Source organism: Camelus ferus, chromosome 32 (genome assembly GCF_009834535.1).
Source record: "Camelus ferus isolate YT-003-E chromosome 32, BCGSAC_Cfer_1.0, whole genome shotgun sequence".
Lineage (NCBI taxonomy): Eukaryota > Metazoa > Chordata > Mammalia > Artiodactyla > Camelidae > Camelus > Camelus ferus.
Window position 1 is genome coordinate 19,232,558 of NC_045727.1, and position 25,326 is coordinate 19,257,883.

Here is a 25,326-nt window from a genome sequence, read left to right on the forward strand (position 1 = left end):
ATACCCAACTATTAAAAAACCTTTGGGAATCACTGGTCAACAAAATTGCTGAAAATGACTAGGGCTGGCATACAGTAGGTATGCAACAAATGCAGCTGTCATGCTTCTTTTCCAAGCTTGAGATGTGTGCTAAGGCCCTGCTCCTCCAGGAAGCCCTCCCTGATCACACTCCACCCCCAGCTGCCCTAGGGTGACCTTCTGCTCTCTGTCCTCCTGGAGGTGTTAAGGTTGTCACTGAATTGGTGTCTTCCTCTCCCCTCCAGCTTGGGGGCCACCTCAGGGCATGAACTGGATTTTATCACTTCTGTGTCCCCAGTGCCCAGTCCAGGCCAGGACACCTGACAAGGATGGTGTATGTTTAATGTGAGGATGTGGATGAAGATGCTGAAGTCCTTATCAGTGATCATGACCAAGAAGTTCCACTTGTCCCCACGTGGCCAGGAGTTAAATCAAACCTGAGGAGATCACACACAGGCCAAGAAGGGCACAGACCATCTGGGCTGCCAGCTGCTTCCTGGACCTCACCTCCCATTTTACTTATAAGGAAACTGAGGCCCCCAAATGGATGTGACCAGTTCAGATTTACCCAGTGAGATGGTGGTAGAGACAAGGCGTGAATCTGATTGCGTCACCCCCCTGCCTAAAGCCTTCCATGGCTCCCTGGAGCCCTTGGGTGAGGTCCAGACTCTGGACTGGCATAGGCAACCTGTGTGCTCTGATCCTTGCTCACTTCTCTAGCCCCAAGCCCACCTGATGCCCCATCCTTGCCTTCTCTGTTCCAATTCTACTGGACACCTTTCCGTTCCTGCAACACACCATGCATTTCAGTTTCAGACCTTTGCTTTCCATGTTCCTAATTCTTGGCTCTGCTCAGTCTCCTCTTCCAGGAAGCCTTCCCGGCCCCAGGGGCCAGGTAAAGTACTTACTCTGGGCACCCACAGCCCTGACCTACCTCCGCCTGCCAACCTCTGATGGCACTGATCATAATTGCTCTCCAGTGGTCTTCTGGGGCTTCTTGAGGGCAGGGGACATACTGCCTTGTTTGAGGCTAAAGTTCCCAGGGCTCGACACATAGTAAGTGTTCAATAAATATTCATTGAATGAATGAATCAATTGTCAGAGTCATTTATTTGAACAATAAATAATTGTTTGGGTTCCAATGTTGGGTGTAAAATATCAGAGATGAGAAGCTTCAGAAAAAACCATGTCTTTCTCACGTGACAGATAACAATTGTTTCTTTGTCCTCATTTTTTCTCGTCTCAGGGCTAAGCTGATCCTGACCGTGGTCCAGGGGAAGTGGCTTGGCATTCGGGACAAGCACTGGGCTTGGCAGTGAAGTCTGATCTTGTCCTTTTTCTCCTCCAGCGAGAGTTGTCCCTTTAACACTGGAGGAGGGGCCAAGGCTGCAGGAGGCTGCAGGGAGCTGGCAGAGCTGGTGCCAGGCAGGCTGAGGCCCAGCTGGCCTGGGGACCTTTAGGAAGGAAGGTAAGGGGGCCTGGGGCCCAAATAGGGCCCTGGGGCTCTGTGTGCATGTGTGAATGTGAGCAGAGGCTAGTCTGGAAGGTTCCGGGGCTGAGTGACAGCTGAGTGGATGGGAAGTGGGAGGGTGAGAGTGACTTAAGTCTTCCTAGGAACATGAGTTCAGCTCAGGGGCCCTGTTATGATGTGGAGAAGAAGGCGGTTCCCCAGACCTTGAGGGTAGGGGAGCATTTTCTGCCTCCAGAGGGGCAGGGCGGGTCATTCTACCAGCCAAGGGCTGGCCGGGGTCTTCCAGGCTTGGCACCAGGGACTTGGTTGTGGAGTGTCACCCTGATGGGCAAGAAGGGGGAAAATGTAGTTAGTTGGTGTTTACCCCAATTCACAGGAGCAGCAGGTGAGGTCCAGTAAGGAAAAGTGACTTGGCCAAGGGACTTGCTGGGACCAAATCCAAGCCCTGCGTTTCCCAGTGCACTGCTCCATGGCAAACAGGGCGCAGGGCCCCCACCTCATTGTCAGCAGCTGCCACATGCCGAGGGAGCTATGTGTCTCCAGGTCAAGGCCTCAGGTCTGGGAGGCCGGTGCCCTGGGGGTGTCTGGGTTTGATAAGGCTGTTGGCAATTCGGGGTTTGTTCATTTGACTGACACCTGCCATCCTTTACTGGGCAGTTGGTACAACCAAGAGGCTGGGGGAGCCTGGGGATCAAGCCAGGAGCATTTAGCTCCTAAGGACAAGCAGTAGTTAAATACTTAATGTTCACACCTTTAATAATAATAATAATAATATAATAAAATATACGTGATGGATAAGAGCACAGATGTCAAATCACTCCTGCTTGAGTTTGAATCCTGACAGCCATTTCTAGCTGTGTGACCTTGGACAAGTTACTTGACCTCTCTGGGTCTCAGGCTCATTGTCTATAAAGTGGAATTAATAACTGAACCTATCTCAGGGTTGTAATGATGTTATGAGAAAATATAAGGGGCTTGGCACAGTGCCTGGCTCACAGTAAGTCCTGCATAACTATCAGCTATTATTATGTGTCAGGCAGAGTTGATGCCATAATTATATGGCCCCACTTAATCCCCCGATGATCCTGTGGTACACAAGCTTTTCTCTTAGTTTGTTGTGTGGTTAGTTCCTTCTCATTATTCAGGTCTCAGTTTTAATGGTCACCTCCTTCAAGAGGCCTTTCCTGACTTCCCAGCCCAAAGTAGGTCCCCTTGTTCTTCTCTTTGAGACTCCCTACATGCATGTTTAGTGCTTAGCCATTTTTACCATTTCTGATTATTTTGTTTATCTATACAGGGATTTGTCAAATGCGGACCCCCTTATCAGACTATAAGTCACTCCAAGAGTAGATGTCTGTCTTGTTCACCATGGTATCCCCAGTTCCTAGGTCAGGGCCTGCACCTTGTAGGTGCCCTGTAAACATGCTAGAGCAAGGATGAGCGTCCTAGCATTGTTAGAAGGCCCAAAAGAGATAACACCTCCAAAGGACTCAGCCAATTTCTGGCAGATAATAGAGATTCAACAAAGGATAGCCATTATTATTATTCATCTGCACCATAATTTGTGAGTTGGGATTGTTATTCCCATTCTACAGAAGGGGAAACAGGCACAGAGAGATTGAGACACTTGTCTGGGTCACACAGCCAGGAAGTCGTACCTAGTTTCTAACTTTGGTCTCTGATTGACCCCAAAGCTAACATTCTTAAGCCCTGGGGCTGAGGTGAGGCCCAGGCCAGGGTATGCTGGGTTTGGGTGACCCATGGGCTGCTCTCCTCCAAAGACATGCCCTCCTCAAGAATTGCCCTGGATAGAACTGGGTGGAGGTGGTTCAGCCTTTGCCCTGCTTGGGGAATCCCAGGGCCACCCCCAAAAGGGCCCGGGGTCAAATCCAGGGATGAGAGACCTGGAACCCTCTGATGCGGTGACCCCAGCCCTGAACTAAGTTAAGTGTGGGCAAGAAGTTTGGGCTTGCAGTGGGTGGGAGAGGTTGCAGTGTGCTCCTCCTAGTGGCAAGTAGTGGAATGGCAGGGGTGGCCCAGCACTTTTCTTCTGAGAAAAATAGGCATAGTGTTTGCTCCTTAAAAAATATATATATCCTTCTATTTTCCCTCCCTCCTGATTTCCCTCCCTCTCTGATTCTCACCCTTACATATTGGTTCATTCATGCACTCACTTACTCACCTGCATCTTGGCTTAAAACTTCCCAACGGCTTCCCGTAACAAGTGGACTTAGAGTAACATCCCACCTCCCATCTGTGGGCTGCAACACCCCTCCCCGCCAGCATCCTTGCCCACTTCTCCTTACTCGCTTTCTACTCTCACTTCCTGCTCTCACCTCCCCCCATCCCTTCTCTCTGCACCAACAACACCCCAAGAACACGTCTCTCTCAAGGTGGTGGCTCCATCTGCTGTTCCCTCCGCAGGAATGCTTTTCCCTTCATAAAAGTTCCCCCTTTGAGAACTTGCAGATCAAAAGAGAATGAAATTACCTCTCAACCAACCAAAATGCCCAGCTCCCATCTGCATCCCAATTCAAACTGTTAAAAACCCTCAACTGTCACCAACTACAAAACGGACCGTTTACCACATTTAATGAGACGCTTAGAAATTGAACAATTAGCAGGTATTTGATGCTATTAAGAGATTGTCATTAATATTTTTAGATGCGATAATGGTATTGTAATTACATTTAAAAAAATTAGCATCGCTGTGGTATAATTTCCGTTAACATAAAATTAGCTTGCTTGAGGTTAGACTTTCAAGAGTCTGAACAGATAAATGTATACTGTTTTGAAACTGTGTATCTACAGTGTTTAAAAAGAGTTCTTTACTTGTAGAGAGACGTGCAGGAAATTTTTACAAATGAAATAATAGGGGAGGAAAATATATTAATAATAAAGGAGGAAAAATTAATTCAGGAAGACAGAGTGGGTGCAGGTATGGAGGAAACAAGGCAGCTGATGATGGTTGAAGCTGAGCGATGGTTACCCAGGAGCTTCGTTAGACAGTTCTTGACACTTTAGCTGTGTTTAAATTTTTCATCCTATAAGTTTAAAGAATGTATCTCTCCTGGGAGAGGTCTTTCCTGACTACCCTCCCTAAGATGGCACTCCCTCCCCGCCCCAACTAGGTCCCTCCTGTTTGAAATTCTGTGATCCTATCTCTCCAACTAGAATGTGTGCTCTGGCCAAGCAAGGGCTGCCTCTGACTTGCCTACCCCTGAGTCCCCGAACCTGGAACTGCCTAGCACATAGTAGGCCGTCAGCAATTTTTAAAAAAATTGAAGTATAGTCAGTTTACAGTATGTCAATTTCTGGTGTACAGCAAATAATGTTTTTTTGAATGAATGAATGATGAATGAATGACTTCTCCTACTCTCATTCATTCATCACCATGCATTGGCCACATTCTACATCCCCAGCGCTGTGGGTGGCAATAGTTACAGAAATAAAAAGCCCCTGGTCCAAACCTCCTTGTCCAGATGGGGAAACTGAGGCCCAGAGAGGCCTAGATACCTGCCCAGAGCCTCACAGCTTGGCAGCGACATGAGACTAAGAGAGCCAAGAGGAGGGGCTTCTCCCCCTCCCCTGGTTAAAGGGACCCTTGCCTGGAGCTGCCTGGGCTGTGACATTCGTGTCCTCCCGCCAGCCCTCCAGGTGGTTGCGGGAATGGAGGACTGCCTGGCCGAGTGTGCTAAGGGGCGGCACTTCCACGTAATCACGCCCCTGCTGGAGAGCTGGGCGCTGTCCCAGGTGGCGGGCACGACTGTGTTCCTCAAGTATGAGAATGTGCAGCCGACTGGCTCCTTCAAGATCCGCGGCATCGGGCACTTCTGCCAGCAGGTAAGGGTGTAGGGGCAGGAGGGGAGAGGTGAGGTTGTAGAGATGGGAGGGGAGAGCTGTGGGCAGGATGAGGGGCAAGGAGGACCGGTGTGGGGTGGGGAGGGTCTAACTCCATCCCGCACAGGCCTCCATGACACCAGCTTGGGTCAGCCCCCACCCCCATTCCCTCTCTTCCCAGGTGGCCAGGAAAGGATGCAGACACCTGGTGTGCTCCTCAGGTGAGCCCACCCCTTTCCACCTCATGAGGATCCTCAGGGCTGGGGGTAGGGGAGGAGAGGCTGGCTGGAGCCGCAGTAGGTGTCCAGAGCTCCACCTCTTAAAGGACCAGCCTCATCATGATCATGGTCAGATGGCCTTTTTGCAGGTCCTTTCCCAGCCCTCTTCCCATCATTCAGACCTCCTGGTGGTAAGTGATAGAAACTCAATTCATACAGGTTTAAGTTACAGGCTCCAAGAACTCAAAACTTCTTGGGATAGCTGGCTTTCAGGCACAGCTGGATCCAGGAGCTCTCCTCTGTATCTCTCCTTTTCTTGGCTTGTCTTTCCTCTATACCAACTTTACTCTTGTATAGACCTCATGGTAGCAAGATGGCCATCAGGAGTTTTAGGCTTGCCTCCTACCATCCTACCAACCCTACTGAAAAGGGAGCATCGCTTCCCAACGGTCTCCTCAATCCATGAATTGTTCTTTTTGGCCCAGCTTGTATCATGTACTCATCCCTGAACCAGTCATGGGCCAGGTGACTGAGTTCTCTGAGTGACTCGACCTCGATCGCGTGTCCACCTCTGGGGCCGATGGCGGGGCATATGAATGTAGGGAAGGACTGACTCCCAAAGGGAAATGGAGGGGTTGGGGGAGCAGTGCGTCAAGAGGCTAATGCCACTGCCCATGCACGCCCTTCTACTGCCTCCTCAGGGGGAAATGCAGGCATCGCTGCTGCTTACGCTGCTCGGAAGCTGGGCATCCCGGCCACCGTTGTGCTCCCCGAAGGCACCCCTCTGCACGTGGTGAGGAGGCTGCAGGGGGAGGGGGCCGAGGTTCAGTTGACTGGAAAGGTAAGGACCCCAAGAAGGGGAAACCAGTGGGAGAGGGCTGTTTCCCCTTCACCCCTGCCTCGCCCCTAAGACAGTCTGCCTCCATTTTCCTTTGGATGAACTCTGCCTCTGACCCAGCCTTCTCTTACGATGGCTGAGCTGGGGGATGAGGATGTGATGTGTATGAACGACTAGGACCTCTCAGCTTGCCTCTTCCCACCTTGAGAAGACTTTTCCTGCGCAAACCCAGGAGGGACGGGAAGCTGGAGATTACCAGGAGCGTATCTGTCTCCCTGCATCCTCTCTAACACTTCACATTATCCACCGAAACATTTTTTACCATTCAGTAAGACAGCACCACAGGCTGGCAGGCTGCGTTCTGCAGCGTGGCAGCAAATGGCTCCCGCCTGGATTCTGGAAAGCACATGGCCTCCGTTTGTCCACTCGGAAGCCTCTGCCTTTGTCCCAGGAGTTGGCTGGGCCCACGCCAGCTCTGGCCCCATCCGTGGGGGTCTCTCTAGCCCCTTGGATCCTGGAGCCATCCAGGAGGCCGCGGGCTCTGCTCCAACCTCTGTAGCCGTCTGACTCCCAAGTCTTCTGAAGGCCTCGGTTTCTCTTTAGGTCTGGGATGAGGCCAATCTGAGGGCGCAAGAGTTGGCCAAGAAGGATGGCTGGGTGAACGTCCCCCCGTTTGACCACCCCCTGATATGGTAAGGCTGGTCCCCGTCCCCCCCCCCCCCCGCCTTCCCCGACGGAGCTCAGAGCTGAGAGAACCTTGAGTCAGGTCCTCCCATTGGACAGAAGGGGAGACTGAGGCCCAGAGAGGAGAAGAGGCTTGGAAGCCAGGCACACCGGGGTCCAGCCCCTGCCTCTGCCACTTGTGAGCTGTGTGACTGTGTGTGAAGCGTCTCCCCACACCACGCCTCAGTTTCCATGTGTGTAAAGTGGAAATGCTGATAAGAAATCCCTTTTATGGATTGTGTACTTTGGGGCACACTTAATCCACTTTTTCCTCCCTCAAACCCTAGAGATGGGTTTTTATACCCATTTTTCCAGGTGAGGAAATGGAGGCACAGAGGGGTCGAGCCACTTTCCAAAGATCACACAGGTAGTAAATGGCAGAGACCTTGGGTCCAAGGCCCTGGACTTAAGTCGGGCTGGTTCCAAGCGACACGCTGGCCTCCTCTTAAGCAGACACATGAACGTTGCCTCTTTCCCACGTTGTGGAATGGATTCAATGGGCAGACTGAGGAAGGGCCTGGGAGGCTGAGGAAGCGGGGAAGAATGAGTGAATGAGAAAACTGAGTGGATGAGAGCTGAGCGAGCTAAGGCTGGCAAGGTCTCCCCCCCACCCCAAGCTGTGGGTAGGGAGGGGATGGCGATGTCGGGAGTCTGTGTGTTCGTGAGCCTTTGGGACCAGGGCCGCCCCCAACTCTGCCCGCCTCTTCCCCTCCCTCTTCCTGCAGGGAGGGCCATGGTAGCCTGGTGCGGGAGCTGAAGGCAGCGCTGGGGACACCACCAGGCGCCCTGGTGCTGGCAGTTGGGGGCGGAGGTCTCCTGGCCGGGGTGTCGGCCGGTCTGGCAGAGGTGGGCTGGCAACACGTGCCCATAATCGCCATGGAGACGCAAGGGGCACACTGTTTCAACGCGGCCATCAAGGCAGGCAGGCTGGTTACGCTGCCGGACATCACCAGGTAGGCGGGGGCTGGAGCATTTGTGGGACGCTGGGGCTTCTCAGTCCCAGTTAGTGGGGGTGGGGACACTCAAGAGGGTCTCCTTAATCCTGCAAACATAGCTGATCTACGGGACTTTTCATTCTCTGCTTAAACCCATCAATGCGTTCCCCAAATCTGGACCCTGCACTCCAGCCACTGGTCTGTCCTCCTGTCCCTTGAATGGGTCACGCTTTTTCCCACATCCACACGTTTGCACAGGCCATGTCCTCTGCCCAGAAGCCCCAGAGTTCCCCGTTCTCCTTTTAGCTGGGTTCTCACCACTCAGGGAGATTTTCCCATAACCCTGGCTTAGGAGGTTCCCCTTCCAAATTCTTTCTCACAGCATCTTCCTCCCGTGGGCATTTATTTACTTCTCCTTAGTTACTGCTGACTCCCCTTCCCACCCTTGGTTCGTGACCTCAGCAATAACAAAAACTGCAACTAACACCTCTGTGGAACTTACTATCTGTCAGGCTCTATTCTAAGCCCTTGAAATGTTTGTACTCAGTCCCCACGACCACTTTGTGAGCCAGCTATCAATATTATCCCCATTTTTCAGGTTAGGAAATTGAGACTCAGAGAGGTGAAGTGACTTTCCCAAGCTCACACAGCTTGGGTGGGGACAAGGTTTGAAACCAGGCAGCAGAGGCTGTGCTCCGGGCCCCTGAGGGCTCAGAGTCACTTCTCATGGGCTCAGCAAAGGCTCTCCCAGGCCTGAGACACTGCCCAGCTCTGGAAAACTACAAGCAGAGAGGTGATCCTAGGCATGGAGTTCAAGTGCATGGACTCTGGGGCCAGCCCACCTGCATTTGAACCCACGTTCTGCTCCTGACCAGCTGTGTGTCCTCCAGCCAGTTACTCAACATCTCTGAGCTTCAGTTTCCTGACCTCTAAAGTGGAACTTATAATTTCTAGCTCCACGGGTGACTGTGAGGATTAAAATGGAAAATCCATGCATCCAGAACCTTGTAGACATTCAATAAATATTAGCTATCGTCTAGATATGATAAACGGTTATTAATGAATAAAATTTTGGAAGTCCTTTCCTACGCTTGGCCTTCTGGGGTCTGCGAGGAACCGCACCATCATGGTTGTAGAGTCAGAGGGAGTGTTTCTGGGACACGCTATTGTTGAGCGCTTCCTCTCATCCAAGTGCTGCTCTAGACTCTTGAAATGCCGAGCCGGGGCCCGTTGCAGGATGGGAGGGGGCCTGGGGCTGGGGAGGGCCGGGGCTTTGCAGGGAGGAGAACTGATTCTCCAGTTTTCCTCCACATCCCTGCACTCCCTGCCCTGCCTCGCCTGCTCCTCAGTGTGGCCAAGTCCCTGGGTGCCAAGACGGTGGCTGAGCGGGCCCTGGTGTGTGCGAAGGAGTTTAAGATCTTCTCTGAAGTGGTGGAGGATGCTGAGGCTGTGAATGCTGTGCAGCGTTTCCTGGGTGAGTGAGCACTGCCCACCCACCCCACCACCCCGCTCGGTACCTTAAGAAGTCCCTGGATCCCCTAGAGAGAGCTTATACTCCCTTGTCTGTCTCCTCAGTGCCTATGGCAGGGCTGGGTATACAGTAATCATGCAATAAATGCGCGATGAATAGATGGAAGGGGTGGGGGTGGAGAAGGAGTGTGCTGTGCTGTCTGTAGCCTCCAGGCTTCTGTACACCCTCTTTTCCCTTCTAGTTGCCCATCCCGGGCCCTGTTCCCTATTGGTTTCACATAACTAAATGCTACTCAGCCATCACGGCACCTCCTCCAGGAAGCCTCCTCTGATCTCCCACCCCAATCCCAACCTGGGGTGAAGACTTCCTGTGCGCCAGTCCCACCAATCTCATAACTGCTGGGTTCTTATCCATTTACATCACTAGACTGTGAACTCTATGAGGGCGGGGGCTGGTGTGTTGCTTTCACTGTTGTGTCCTCAGGGCCTTCTTAGCACGAGGCCTGGCGGGGAGTGGGCACTGGGAAAATATTTGTTGAATGAATGGATGAATGTATGAGTGAGTAGAAAGGTGGATAATGGATAGATGGATGGATGGGTGGATAGACGGACAGATTGATGGACAGTCAATTGACAAATGACATAGAAATGGATGGATGGATGGGTGGACACATTGATTAATGGACACATTGATGGATGGACAGCTAGGCAGTCAAATGATGGATAGGGGATAGATGGATGAATGGATGGATGGATGAATACATTGATTGATGGATACATTGATAGATGGCCAGACAGAGTCTAATGATGGATAGAGGAATGGATGGATGGATGGAAAGATAGGTGAAAGGCGGATGGATGGAGGGATAGACGGTCAGATTGATGGATAGAGAGAGAGTCAGACAAATGCTGGCTTGTGAGGTGGATGGCTGGATGGCCGGCTGGACGGATGTGCAGTGCCCAGAGCCTGCTGAGCCCTAACTGACTTAGCTCCCTTTCTCTCCTCTCCTTCACCCCCGTCCCCCTATTCTGGGCAGATGACGAACGGATGTTGGTGGAGCCTGCCTGCGGGGCAGCCTTAGCTGCCATCTACTCAGGCACCTTGGGGAGGCTTCAGGCTGAGGGCTGCCTACTCCCTTCCCTGGCCTCAGTTGTGGTCATCGTGTGCGGAGGCAATAATATTAACAGTGGAGAGCTGCAGACTCTGAAAACCCAGCTGGGCCAGGACTGATGGCTCCTGGTTTGAGAGGACTGGCTGGGCCCCAGGGATCCCCAAGAGGCTCCTGGACACTCTGATAGCTAGCTGAGGGGCCTCTGTGCTCATAGATGGCAGTGGAAACTACCCTGTGCTGTTGTGCCGGACGCCTCCTGCAGGAAGCCCTCCTGAACTGCTCCCTTTGGCTCCCCTGCCCCTCTGGCCAATAACCCCTTTCTGAGATGAATCTGTAACTCCAGCAGGTCCACTTTCCCCACCTCCATGAACCCAGAGAAGGCACACAGCAACTGTGACGAGGCAATTCTTTTTACGTCTCTCAACTTGGGTGACAAAGCCGAGGATTTCAAACTCGGGTTTCTCTTCTTTAAAAAACTTTTTTTTATATTAACTTTTTAAATCTTTAATTTAAAAAAATTTAATAAAATTTAATAAATTTTTAATAATTTAAAAAACTTTTAAATTTTATTATTTTATTTTATTTTTTAGGTGGGAGGTAATTAGGTTTATTTATTTAATAATCCCTGGAGGTATCAGGGATTGAAACTAGGACCTTGTGCATGCTAAGCAAGCATTCTACTATTGAACTATACCCTCCCCCATTTAAAAATTTCTTTAAAATTTTTTAAACTTTTTTTTTTTCAAATTCGAGTTTCTAAGGGAATCCAGCCAGGCTGAGCTCCTAACCGGCTTGCCTTACCCGGGAGACTTGCTCAGGTAGGGAAGGGGATGCTCTGTCACTTCAGGTCTGGGCAGGTGAGGACAATATCACTTGTCTTTATCAGGTGCTTGTCATTTGCCAGAAAAGAAGAACTCTATTCATTGTCCTCTTTAACGTTCTCAAAGGCACTAGGAAGTGGAAACCATTACTGTCATCCCTGTCCTACAGATGGGGAAACTGAAGCATGGGACAGTGACATAACTCCCTCAAGATCACACAGGCTGGAATGTGGCCCAGCCAGCTTCAAACGCTGTGGTTTTCAATATGCCCCTATTTCTTGGACCTCCGCCTTCTTTGTATGGGAGTCGGTGGTGGTGGGACATTGGAGAAAGAGGTAGGACCTGCAGGCCGGTCTGGACACATCTGCGAGTCACAAAGAGGTGGGTACCGGTCCTGGTGTTGGGGTACCTGCCGCCAGTGGGAAGGATCTCTTTGGAAATGGGAAAGAAAAATGAGAATTTTTTTTGAGCCACCAGGGGGCAGCAAAGTGTCTCCAATGGGGAAGCGGGGGCTCAAGTCAGGTGAGATCCACCCCTGGGTCTTCCTTGACTCTACCCCCAGCTGGAGGTGCTGAGGTCCTAGAGGTGGATGGGCTTACAGTGTCCTGGCATGGGGGACCCCTCTCCAACCCCTCACAGCGCTGCAGGAAAAAAAGGCTCAGGGAGTGCGGGGCCCACCCTGTGAGCCCACGGCAGAACCTGACTTCTGAGTCCCACTGAGGAGCTGCCTTATAAGGACTGTGTGACCTTGGGCAAGTGCCTCCCCTCTCTGGGCCTCGGGCTGCCCCTCTGTGCTGGAGGAGGCCCACGTGCTGCTCCCCACCTCCTTTCCTTTGCTCAAGCGGTTCCTTCCACCAAGTGCCTCCTCTTTTTCTCAAGAGGAGGGTTTGAGAGTGGCTGTGGCCTCCCTCTGCTTCTCTGATGTCTTGGTCTCATCTGCCCTTTGACCCCAGACACTGCCCTGGACTGCCAGGTCTGCCCCTCCAGAAGCTTCCAGGACACAGACCTGTTTCCTTGGAGTCATACTGTGTGAGTTCCCAGAAGAGAGGAGACACTGAGAGCTCCAGAGCTGGACCCAGCCAGATTGGAGCCTGGACTCTGTTCCGATGTACTAGCCTGGTGACCTTGAGTGAGTGATGCTCCCGTTCAGTGCCTCTGCGTTCTGATCGGTAAAGCAGGTTGTTTGCAGACTCTTACTATAGACCCGGCATGGGTAGACTTTCAATAATTGCTAGTTCTTACCGTCTCCGGAACAGTCCTCCCTCGACAATGAGAGGTGTGGCAAAAGTAGTGTTTACTCTTGCACAGAGCACCTGTTGTTTGCTGTGGGCCTTAGCAGTCATTTCATTTAATCCCGCAATAACCCACATGGTAGATACTATCATTACCTTTGTTTTTGCAAATGAGGAAACCGAGTCACAGAGCAGTTGAACACTTCCTCCAGGTCCCACAGCTGAGCTGGAACCCTGCTCTGTAAACCTCTGGGCTTGTGCATCTCAGCGCGACCACTCTCCTACCTCCTTCCCTTTGCTCGCGCCACGTCCCCTGCCTGCCATGCCCTCTACGCTTTTAAATCCTACACATTCTGCCAAGCCCAGCATGAGGGCAGCCTCCTCCTGGAAACCCCCCGGGATTGCTTCAGCCAGAGCCAAGCTCCCCAATCCCACGCTTCTCCAGGTGGGCGGCTGAGCCCATCTCCATCCCAGGTGCTCTGTCTGCCACTCAGGATGCCGCCCTTGGCTGCTCTCTTGGGAGATTTGTCAGCTGCTGTTTGCTCCTCTCCTGGTCTCGGTAAGCTGGAGATAAGAAGCCGAGGGGCCTGTTTACCTTGTCCAGGTAACACACGTCAACTACATTAGCGTAGCCCTTCCTGGTTGACACCCAAGGAATGCCAAGGGCAGGGCAGGGCACAGGGAGAGAGCAGGACATGGCAGGTCAAAGCTGAGGTTGTGGTTGTGATCTGAAGTAGCAGCGTGGGCACCGGGGCAGAGATTGCCAGCATCTGTCCCTGCCCCCTTGGACCACTCAGTGGGGGAGATGGGGAGGCTGCAAGGAGGGTCCTGGGAGCAGAACCTTCTCTGTGTTGGTAAGGGCTGCATAGAGAGCACTGGCCACTGGGCCACCAGGTGTGTGTACCTGCCTTCATCCCAGCAGGATCCCTTCTCCTGGGAGGGGGGCCCCTTTGGTTCCCTGTGGGGTCTGTTGGCTGAGGATCCCTCTGTCCCTCATCAGGCAAACTCTAACACCCCTGCCTCCAGAGCGCTCACCCCCACCAATCCTTCACTCCACTTAAGCCAAGGTGACACGGAGGCTTGACATCCAGCCTTTGGCTGGCAAAGGTGTTCTGACCCGAGAGCTGGCTTCAGGGATGGCAGGGACCTGGGGAGGAGGACCAGGTTCATGCTGCCGCCCCATACCCCCGGCCTGGGCAAGAGCCCAGTTCAGGGCGGGTACACATTCCAGGACCTGCAGGGGAGGGTCTGACCCTCATGTTGGGGACATGATGGCTTAGGCTGGCTTTGCATCTCAAGTCACCTGCGTGTGGCCATGTGTGCACCTGTGTACTTGTGTACTCGCAGGCATGCACGCATGTTTGTGTCCATGTGTGAGAGAGTGCTTGCTCTCGTATTTATGAGGAAATACTTCCAGTTCATTGAAGCCTAGTTTATCTCCCTCGGAGAGTATGGTGCTTCGCATTTTTGCACTTGGGACTTACAATCCAAGCACTGCCCAGGCATTAAACTCATCTGTATACAAGGGTTCAGGTTGGAGGCTAGACATTAGGGGGTGGTGGGGATTGGAGCCAATTGGAAAGCTCATATTCTGTCTGAAGGAAGTGGCTACTGCTCAAGTCTATCTAACTGCTGGCCCAGCATAACAGATTTCCCAATTTCTTAGTGTTAGCTCAAATTCAAAGCAATTTAAGAAACACTGTGTGCTCTATTTGCCCACATAGTCATATAAAGGCTCTGACAGGTCCTGCAGGAAAGGAGGAGCCCCGTGACTCCAACCTGAATCTACAGGAGGAGCGTGTGACCCCAGCCTGAGCCAATCCAAGCACTGCATTTCACCTGGCCGTGGTGATTGGTTCAAGGGCAGGCCCAGGAGCCGAACTGTCCAATCAGAGCAGCGGATGACTTGGGCTGGGAACGGGGAGGCACCCGTGGACCATTCATTTATATAAGCCAATACATTTCCCAGTCCCCTTTGTGCTGAAGCCTGGATTTCTGTCATTTGAGCCTGGAAGGATCCTGACTGCTGGTGTATGCGTTTGACGCATGTCTCTTGAATTGAATTGCCTTGCGCTGCTAAGTGTGAGCCTTCTCTGAGGTTGGCCCTCAGCAAAATTGAGGACCACCTGGGCAGTTATCTTTTATTCCCTTGGCCTCTCTTTGGACCCACTTTTTGTTCTGGCTCCCAGGCGTGGGTGTTCATGCTGCCTGCCTTTATAAGCAGAGCAAACCATCACCTGATGCGATTTTGCTGACAGGGTATGTGTGTGTGTGTGTGTGGGGGGGTGCGCAGTATTTTATGAAGTTGGGAGGTCATGTTAAATCACATCGTGTAGGAGCCTCTTCAGGAAGTGGCTGCTGTGGTGGTAGTCGGGGCTGGTGGACCCCAGAGACACCACCACCACTTAAACTCAAGCCCTTTAGAAAGACAGTTGCCTAATTTTCCATCCACCCTTAGGGTCTTGAAGTCAGTTATCACCCTGACTTAAAGCCCCATGCCCGCCCTTCCTGGGGAGGAGGCCTGGCAGGGCTGTTAGCTGATGGTGATGCAGTTGCTAAGGCCCAGAAAGGGGGACACCTGGCCCGAGGGCCCAAGGATCTTTGTGCCGCCCTGGTAGGGTGCTTTGTTCTCATGAAGATGCTCTCGTGTCCTGGGGACCCCAATGTCCAGCTCCTCCAGGGCTTTCTGGGGCAGGCTGGGCACTCGGTGCCCCATGCAGAGAGTTACGGGGGATCCACTGCAGATCTGCCCGCTTGGCTCCGTTACTTTGTGTTCCTGGTTTGTTTCAGAATGAATGAATGAATGAATGAATGAATGAATGAATGAATAAGTGTATCAGTAAGATTAGGTTCAGCTTTGTGATTCAGGAAACACAAGTGGCTTAAACAAAATAGAAATTTATTTCCCTTTCACTTAACAGTCTGGAGCTAGGTGATGGGGGGCTGGTAGAGAGTGGAGTGTGAGACCACAGCCCTGCCTCTTGCCTCCCTTAGCTCTGTCCCCAGCCTTGATTTTCATCTCCTGTCCCAAGAAGCCTTTGCCTCTGCAGTGGGCACAGTGGGTGCCCACCTGGCCCCCACCTCTAATCTCCTGGATCAGGTTGGTGCAGCCGTCCTCCAGTGTTGGCTGCTGATGGTCCACAGCTGCCCGCTTCTCCAGAGAATAACCAACCGGAGCCACTGTGTTCAGAGATGCCTGGGAGGTTACCCCTTCCCCAGGTGGCGCAGAGTCAATGATTGACTGATGGAGGGATAGAAAAGGCAGCTTCTCTTGCAACCTAAAGGCAGGGCAGCCCTGTGGTACCAACCACAGAGCAGAGGTCCCCATGGAGTGAGACTGGGATCTGACTCCATCTGTGTCCCCTCCTTCTGTTCACCCCCCTCGTACTCTGAGCCCCCCCTGAATAAATCACATGCCAAGAACCCCCATCCCAGGCTCTGCTGTGGAAAACCCGACCTAAATGGGCCCTTTCCACCCTTCCCCAGTGTTTCTGCTTTTTAAACTCCACCAAAAATGTCACGGGGAAGGTTTCTTGCCTGGCTTCCAAACTCCCTGATAAATTCCACTGGCTGGGCAACCCCAGGAGAGGTTTTCTGGAGCAAGGAACCCCATAAATCACCCCACTGCCACTCCGGCATGGGCAATATCTTATGTAAAAAGGTGTTTCCTGGGAGCGCCACGGGCAGGAGAATCCTATTACAAGCCGCCCCATTAATTATAAAAAGTCAAGTCGACCCTTTGCTGCGATTTTTTATCTTAAGTCCGAAAACTGATTACCTTCACCAATCCTTCCGCCTTCCAAAAAAAAAAAAAAAAAAAAAAAAAAAAAAAACAAAAAAACAAAAAAACCCTAAAGAATAAAATAAATGTTTGAAGAACAAATACCAAAGTTTCTCCTTTTAGGGGAGAACCAGCAGAGAGAAAGTCGTGGGAAAGTGGGAAAGTGCCTTTTTTCTTCCTTTTATGGTAAAAGTTACTGGCCACTCAGCGTGTGTGGCACGTATTCAATTTCCTCAACTCTTTCGCCTTAGGAAGTGGGTGTTATAATTCATCCCATGATGCAGATGAGAGAAACTGAGGCTTGCATGATCCAGACCCTTCTTCTGAGGTGGGAAGGTGGGCAGAGACCCGGTCAGGCTGAGTATTTGAAAACCTGGGTTCAAAGCTCACCTCTGCTTCTTGCTAGCCAGGACACCGAGCAGGTAAATTAACCTCTCTGAGCCTCAGTTTCTTCTCCTGCAAAATGAGGAATAAAAGCACCCCTCAAAGGCTTCTTCCAGGGAGAAGACACGCAACAGCAAACAACAGCACAAGCCTGGCATGTCCCCTGCCTGGGTGACTGGCAGCCTCCCCACTGGCCTCCCTGCCTCCCTGCCGCCAATCTTGAGCTCCCCCACCCTTACTCACATCCACGCTCTATTTGCAGCTCAGCAGCCAGGATAATCTTAAACAAGGCCAAGGCAGATCCTCACCCCCTCTGCTTAAACCCTCCCATCCCTTGGCTGCATTTAGGATTAAGGGCTAACCACTCACGTAGGCCTGCAGGGGCCCATATCATCTGGCTTCTGCAGACCTTGTGGGCCTCATCCCCTTCTTCTCTCCCCCCAGACTCCCTGAATTATAGCCACACTGGCCTTTTTCTCTTCCTAGAACTCACCAAGCTTGATCCTGCCTCAGGGCCACTGTCTGTGCTGTTCCCTTTGCCTACCACACTCTTCCAGATCTCAGCAAAGCTGGCAACTTCTCCTTCTGGCCTTGGTTGAAGTGTCGCTTCCTCCGAGGGGCCCTTCTGACCCACTGCCTGCCACTCAGGGCTGTGTCTAGGGTGAGATGAGCGAGCGCTCACCCTTGGGAACAAAGTGTGAGGGACGCCCCCAAAACTCAGAAATCAAGAGAAATGATATTGTGCTAAAACAATCTTTAAATTAAAATTAATGCAAAAGAAATTCACTATGAATACAATAGTGACATTTTAAATAAAAGACAGGATCTCACCTTGCACTTGGCTGTCCCACCTCACCCCAAGGGCAGACTGTCAGAACCTGTCTTTACTGAAAATGTGGCCATTTTGTTCATTATGAATTATTTTGCATTAATTTTGATTTTTCAAAATATTATATGAAAATACTGTTTATCTTGATTACTGAGTTTTTGGTATGTACTCCCCCCCCCCAAATTTTGCACGCAAGATGAGTACCCTGTCTGCCTCACCCTGGCCCTGCCTGGCTATTTGCCTATTTCAACACCCAGTGATTTTCAATCTCACCGCCTTCTCTTTTTAAAGAATTTTAAATTGAAGTATAGTTGGTTTACAATGTTGTGTTAGTTTCTGGTGAACAGCAGAGTGATTCAGTTATATATACATATATGTATATATTCCTTTTCCTATTCTTTTTCATTATAGGCCATTGCAAGATGTTGAATGTAGTTCTCTGTGCTCTACAGTAAAAACTTGTTTATCTATTTTATGTATAGTAATTATTATCTGCAGATCCTGAACTCCCAGCTTATTCCTCCACCCTCCTCTTTCCCCTCTGGTAACCATGTTTGTTTTCTATGTCTGTGAGTCTGTTTCTGTTTTGTAAATAGGTTCATTTGTGTCATTTTGTTTTGATTCCACACATAAGTGATATCCTATGATATTTGTCTTTCTCTGTGTGACTTATTTCACTTAGTATGATCATCTCTAGGTCCACCCATGTTGCTGCAAATGGCATTATTTCTTTTTTATGGCTGAGTAATATTCCATTGCATAACTATACTGCAACATCTTTATCCTCATCTGTCAATGGACATTTAGGTTGCTTCCATGTCTTGGCTGTTGTAAATAGTGCTGCTGTGAACATTGGGGTGTATGTATCTTTTTGAATTAGAGTTCCCTCTGGATATATGCCCAGGAGTGGGATTGCTGGATCAGACAATAAGTCTATTTTTAGTTTTTTAAAGGAATCTCCACCCACTACCCAAATACCTACCACTATTTGAAATTATCAATTATTTCCTCCCTTGGTTACTGTCTGTCTCCCCCCAGTAAACTTTCAGCTCAGTGAGAGCTGGGATCATATCTATGCCAATTACATCTGTAACCCAGAGCCCAGAGGAGTACCCAGTGCATATTATTTCAACAAATATTTGATGAATGAATGAAGAGAAGATTTAGGAAGGCAACTTGATTGCAGGGCCTTCATTCCACCCCTCATCTGCATTTTTCAGTTGAGGAGACTGAGGTCCAGAGAGGGTGAGTAACCTAATCATAGTCACACAGCACAGCCACATCAAAGCTGGTCCAAAACTGAAACTCCCATGGGGCTTGTGAGTTCATCAAAGAGAAGAAGTCTCTGGTGATCTGCAGTGGACCGGAAGGGGCTCATTTTCTCTGAGTACCCGCATTCCTGAAATATCATCCCCAAAGCCATATTGTCACCTAGTCTTAGGCCAGATCCACACATCAACTTCATTATTACCTAATTCACACGTTTCTTGAAACCTTAAATGCTATTTAGAAAGAAAACGTTATCACCGCTCTAAATGGAGAAGCAGTAGCACTTCCCGGAATTAGGTAATAAATGTAGCAATAAATAAAAGCGAAAACAAAACGATGCTGTTACATTGCAGCTAGCTTCCATTGAGCCAAGACTCCAAGCCTGCCGGCGGTGTGTTTGATAAGCAAGCGTCAGAGAGGCGTTTAAGACAAGCTAGCACCAAGCGGAGACTCTCCCGAAAACAATCAGAAGGGCTGAAAAAGAACTGAAAATTCAGTGACTTGCTCATGAGACGTCAGGTACCTGGGGAAATGCCTGGTTCCTCCCGTGGGTCCGTGTCCCATACTGTTGGTTAAATAATGGCCTGGCAGCATTGCACACCAATACTGATTTTGATCTCAGGGACCCAAAAAAGATCGTGTGAGGCCAGCTCTTCCTCCAGTAATTTCAGCCAAGAGAAGCACCTGGGGCCTGGGCACCTGCAGGAGGTATCAGCATAGGCTCCCAGGATGCTCCGTTAGGCACCAGGATCTATTTCTTTAGTGAGGTTTGAGTGTCCGGTAGGTCCCCGCATCTAGTAAAACCGCATTTCTTTATCTCCCATATTTGATAAAACAAGGTGAAGCAGAACATAAAAAAATAACCATTTAAAAGTGAACGATTCAGAGGCATTTAGTCCATTCTCACTGCTGGGCAGCCACCTCCTCTATCCAGTTCCGGGACATTTTTGTCATCCCAAAGGGGCACTCTGCATCCATCAAGCAGTCACTCTCCATCCTGACTTCCCCTCAACCGCTGGTAATCACCAATCTGCTTTCTGTCTCTAGGGATTTACCTATTCTGGACATTTCATATAAAAAGATTCAGACAATATGTGGGGGGTTTTTGTGAATGGCTTTTCACTTAGCATCGTGTTTTCAAGGTTCACCTACGTCTTAACATGTGCAAACACTCCATTCCTTTTTACGGCTGAGTAATATTCCACACAGGGATGTACCACATTTTATCTTTTCATCCGTTGATGGTGAATTTCTTTTTAAACAGATGGCCACATTTTTCCAGTAGACAACACTGATATCTTGAAGTATGTTCTGGAAAGGAATAAATTGCCTATCTGTCCAAATAGGCTGTGAAGTTTGTCCTGCTTTTTAATTTTTTAAAAGTTTTTAATAATTGAAGTACAGTCAGTTACAGTGTGTCAATTTCTGGTGTACAGTGCAATGTCCCAGTCATGTATATATGTATATAAATATATATTTTTTCATTAGTTTATTACAAAATATTGAACATAGTTCCCTGTGCTATACAGAAGAAACTTAAAAAAAATCTATTTTTATATATAGTGGCTAACATTTGCAAATCTCAAACTCCCAGATGTATCCCTTCCCACTCCCTTCCCCTGGTAACCATAAGATTGTTGACTATGTCTGCGAGTCTGTTTCTGTTTTGTAGATGTGTTCATAGTGTTCTTTTTTTTTTGATTCCACATAGGAGTGATATCATATGGTATTTTTCTTTCTCTTCCTGGAAGTTTGTCCTGCTTTTAAAAAATGTTTTAAGCACTTCTTCAGAGAAGAAAATAGGATGATGGTGGCAATAGTTACAGCATCCAATGAATGGCCATTGTGATTATATTATGATTATTTCATTCAGTGTTTATGGCTCAGTGGCCTGCTCTCTGCCAGGCACTGTGCTCAGACTGACATATGAAGCCTTATTTGACCCTTGCAATCACCCTTAGATTGTATCGTGCCTTTTTGTAGATGGCAAAGCTGAGGCTCAGAGAGGTTAAGTGCCCAAAATTGTCACACAGACCCTGGTCTCAAGTGTCTCACAGCCTGGGGATGAGAACACAGACACAGCATGGGTTGAAGTGTCCCAATGGAGAAAGAAGGGGACAGAGGGCTACAGGCATCCGGGTGGGTGACACTAGCTTGGCCAGCTGCTTTGTCTTCAGTTAGGATGATGGTGGAAGCGGTCCCTGATCCTTCTGAGCAAAGAGAATTTATACCACAAGGTTTTCCTCCTGTGAAAAAGGGATTGTTGAGAATCTGGGTGTGTTTCTAAGCCCATGCTTCAAAAACCGAATGTGCACCCCCATCTCCTAGGGATGGTTCAAGCTCTGGTGATGGAGTTCTGGGGTGGGGCCTGAGAGTCTGCATTCCTATCCCTCTCTCAGATGCTGCTTCTGCTGCTGGTCCGTGGACCACACTTTGAGTAGCAAGGGGCTAGAGGCTCTGAATTCAGATCCTGGCTCTGCTGTAAGTTCTCTCTGGCAACTTAGGCTAGTCTCTTGCCATATCTGAGCCTCAATTTCTTTCCCTGGTCAGTGAAGGGCATTGCCCTCCATCTGGAACATTCTCGGAAGAATTAAAAAAACGAGTGGTGTCGTCACTTTCTGCGTGCTTGCCAAAAAGCCATGGACACCTGCTGGGGTGAGGGATTTCCTCCCAAAGCCCCCAGGAGTCCATCAGCAGGTGCTGGGGTGGTCCTGAGCCCTGGCACAAATGCAGAAAGAGGAGGCCAGAGGAGGCAAGGCCTGGGAGAAGCAGCGGGAGAGGTTTCTGTTCATCACAGAAATGGCCCATTTGCAATGATCGGTTGCCCAGGTGTTAATAACGCTAATGGCATAGGAAGGGTAAACTCGGTCACTTGGCTGAACAGAAGAAATATGCAGAGAAGTGCTCGGGTTTCCATAAATCAGCCGTGTGCGGCGCTACCAGGGAGGCAGGACTTAAAATTCTGGTCAGGAGATGGGTATTCTCATAATCTGAGCTGGAGAGGTAATTTATTCTGTTTATATCTTTTTACTGCACGACAAGGCTTGGGAGCAGGAGCCCTCCACAGCCATTCTGCATTTTAAATATTAGTCCTAAGCACAGTGGGCCAGATCTCTGGCTTGGGCTCTGTGGGGTGTTCCTTTTGGGGCAGGAGGACAGGGATGGGGGTCAGGGAGAGCATGCATGTGGGGGGTGGGGTGGGGCTGGAATCTATGTGGTTTCACTGTCCCGTGTTGGCCAGAATTACATCCTAGGGGCAGCGAGGGAGAAGCCAAGCCCCCCCCCCCCTTCTCCCAGAGCTGGAGGGCACAGCCAGGGGCTGGCTGACCTCCTTACCTGCACAGCTCAGAGCAGTTTTTTTTTTTCCTCCCAGAGATCTTTTATTTTTAAATGCTAATAAATACAGGCGATGAGGAGATAGAGGAGATGAACAGATACATTAATGGAGGAGGAAAGAGACGAGCAAGAAAGAAGCAAGGGCAAACATGGGGAAGCCGAAAGTCCTCTATCTTTTGACCTTGACAATTTTCATTGTGCCCTTTGCCCTTCTGGCTGGCTTTGTTTAACCCCTTAGGGGGTTTTAAACAAAATCCAGTGAGTTCGCTATACTAGTAAGAATTAGTCTTCATGAAAGTCTTTCTTGAATCTCTTTTTTATGGCAGCTGGAGTGCATTCATTTCATTTATTCGTTTGTTCATTCATTCATTCATGTAGTTGCAAGACACAGAATGAGACCTTAGCTGTGCTGGACTCTGTCCTGTGTCTAGGGACAATGTGGGCTCTGGAAGCAGTTCTTTGTTTTTTGTTTTTTTAAATTTATATTTCCTTTTTTTTTTCTTGGGGGGAGGAGGTAGTTAGGTTTGTTTGTTTGTTTATCAGAGGCACTGGGGATTGAACCCAGGACCTCGTGCGTGCTAAGCACGTGCTCTACCACTTGAGCTATGCCCTCCCCTCTCTGGAAGCAGAAGTTCTTGATTCAAAAGTTGGCTCTGCTGTTCCATGGCGGTGTGTCCCCCAGTCACTCACGTCACTTCCTGGGCCTCAGTCTCCTCATCTGTAAGATGGGATAACAGTCCTCATCTGGAAGGGGTGGTGTGAAGGTCAACTTAGACTTTGGACAAGACTTTGTCAGGCAGAGGTCCTGCAAGTTTGGGAGGTGTTGGGAGCAACTGGGGAGCTTGACAAAGGTGAAGCATCTTGGGCACCACGCCAGAGAGCAGTTCCAGCCACCTGCTGTGGGCCTGGGGACATGTAGTTTTAGCAACCATTGTCCTCTGATTGCACTTTGAGAACATGGTTGTGAGTGTCTAGGGACACATGTCCCTTGCAACTCTCTCCCTTCTCTATCTAGCCTTCCTTAGGAGCTGCCTCCCTTACTAAGCACACTCAAGACCATGACTGTGACACTTGCAGGGCACTGCCACAGGGTGCGATGTGGATGGGATCTCTCCTCCCAGAGCCCCTCAGCTCTGCAGGCACTTGGGGAGTCGAAAGGAGCACATGGCAGGGGGAGTGGATTTGAGCTGATGTTGACAAGGGTCCCTCTCTCTCACCTTGTCATCCTCCAAGGAAGCTGGAGTGTGTGTGTGTGTTTGTGTGGAGGAAGAGGGTAAGGATTGAACCCAAGACCTAGATTTCCTGAACTTTTGGCCACAGGTTAAACTGCATCTCTCCAATGGGGAAGAAGTGCCATTGTGCGCCCATTTCACAGTGGAGCAAACTGAGGCTCAGGAAAGTGATGCAGTGACCAGCCAGATAGTCTCCTGGACCCCAGGGCCCTTGCTCTGTGCTCTGTTCCTGCCCCCGTCCTACTCCTAGGTGACCTCTGCTCCCAACACTCCTTACTCACAAGCGCTCAGAGGAAAAGCTCTCGGGAAATTAACCTCAAGTACTGATCATGACCCTCAGAGATCAGCACCCCTCCTGGAATCTGGTTTCTGGAGCCACTGCCTGAGATCTTGATGTGGCCACTCTGGGATTATTTAAGTATCCCCTGACACAAGAGTGATCCTCCCTGACTCCTGGTGCTCCCAGACTCAAGTTGTGGGCATGCCAAGGGCAAGTCTATGCTGCGTGTAAACCTGTGTCTAGTTTCAAAATGAAAAGGGAGGGAAAAAAAAAAGTTTGAGAGGAAACACATCCACGACTTGAGATTCTGGGTGATTACACTTTCTTTCTTTTGTGTATCTGAAATTTCTAGATTTTCCACAGTTAGCAAGTAGCATCCGTCTGATAAAGACAAATGTGCTCTAAGGAGACAGAAGAAAAAGCCAGGCCACCGCACATTCTTCTTGTGATGCCCACATAAAAGAAGGACAGATGAGTCAGGCTTGGGGGGTGGGGGTGGCATTCTGTGGTGGTTCACTTCCCTCCGGCTCCCTAGTTCCCCCTCCTTTTCCTCCTGCTGCGAAAATGGGCCAGCTCCCCCCACCCTAAGCTTGGGTGAAAAGTCACCCAAATTCAGGATGCTTTTCCATTTATTCTTATCTTCCTTATCTGTGTTTCTGATCCTACAGTGTTTGAGCTGAAAGGGATGAGCGATAGGAAGTGCCCACTCCCATCTCCACTTTTGAAAGTAGGGACACTGAGGCAAGGAGAGGATGGACTTGTCTTTAGGTAGTGGCCTCAGACCCTTTAAATCTCATCCAAGACCCCTTCCGCCCTGCTGGTTTTATCTAAGGACACAAGCAGGCACAGTGGGAGAACTGCAGGGCATTGCTCTCCCAGGGGGCACTTCTGCCCTAACATAGCCTTGCAGATAACTAAGCGCCCGCCTACCAGCCTGTTTTTGGTTTTTGTTTTTTTTTTTGTCACCTGGAATTACATGGGGGCATAAATCAGAAGTGAAGCTAGAATTCTTCTGGGCACAAACAAATCACACATCCATTCATCCATCAAATATTTCGAAGGCATACTATGTGCCAGGCGGGCTGGTGTATTACATAAAGCATGGGGAGATACGGTGCCAGGTGCATAGTATCTGTCAAAAAAATAGCAGGCACTTTCCTTCTCTGCGAATTACCAGAACTCCCTCTGCTAGATGAGAAGTCTTTACACCCATCAAGTCTGTTTTATGTTGGAAACAAGAACCAGCAAAAAGAATAGTTCCATTCACTCTGAGTGACTATGAAATCAGGGGCAAGAAAAGAAAACCACACAGCACGGAGGGAAAAAAGAATTTTTTTATTAATCTTTCTTTTTAAAAAAGTTGATTATTTTGTTTTTTTTGTTTTTGTTTTTTTTTTTAGGTAAACCTCTTTCTGCCTCCCCTCCCTCACTCTGCCCACCCTCCTCTTAAAAATATAAAAATGTCCAACCCCAGATAACTAGAGTACAATAAATAAACAGTAAACACAAAAACATACTTTATTTGTTTCTTCTTTAT

The 25,326-nt window shown here is 49.7% G+C and overlaps 1 protein-coding gene across 5 annotated transcripts; it reads left to right on the forward strand.

The window, feature by feature from the left end:
• The first annotated feature begins 1,298 nt into the window (after positions 1-1,298).
• SDSL (serine dehydratase like) lies at positions 1,299-25,298 on the forward strand. 5 transcript variants are annotated; one of them, XR_004316507.1, is made up of 9 exons: positions 1,299-1,486; positions 5,139-5,332; positions 5,511-5,550; positions 6,249-6,388; positions 6,989-7,077; positions 7,834-8,061; positions 9,393-9,517; positions 11,616-12,575; positions 13,173-18,314. XR_004316507.1 is itself a non-coding variant. In XM_032471237.1 (8 exons), exons 2-8 carry the CDS (start codon positions 5,159-5,161, stop codon positions 11,783-11,785), a joined length of 966 nt encoding a protein of 321 aa, XP_032327128.1. In that variant the 5' UTR covers positions 1,299-1,486; positions 5,139-5,158; the 3' UTR covers positions 11,786-18,314. The 5 variants fall into 5 exon arrangements, 4 of the variants coding, with proteins under 4 accessions (XP_032327128.1, XP_032327130.1, XP_032327129.1 ...); XM_032471237.1 differs by having other exon boundaries at positions 11,616-18,314; XM_032471239.1 differs by lacking the exons at positions 11,616-12,575; positions 13,173-18,314 and adding an exon at positions 25,190-25,298 and having other exon boundaries at positions 1,301-1,486.
• Positions 25,299-25,326: the final 28 nt, after the last annotated feature.

What these genes read in the sequence shown, in the direction of transcription:
- SDSL (XM_006183839.3), top strand. Translation starts at nt 5,159, where the DNA reads ATGGAGGACTGCCTGGCCGAGTGTGCTAAGGGGCGGCACTTCCACGTA. An exon ending in AGGTTCAGTTGACTGGAAAG is followed by an intron (nt 6,389 to 6,988) that starts GTAAGGACCCCA and finishes GTTTCTCTTTAG; the next exon opens with GTCTGGGATGAGGCCAATCT. An exon ending in TGCTGTGCAGCGTTTCCTGG is followed by an intron (nt 9,518 to 10,550) that starts GTGAGTGAGCAC and finishes TATTCTGGGCAG; the next exon opens with ATGACGAACGGATGTTGGTG.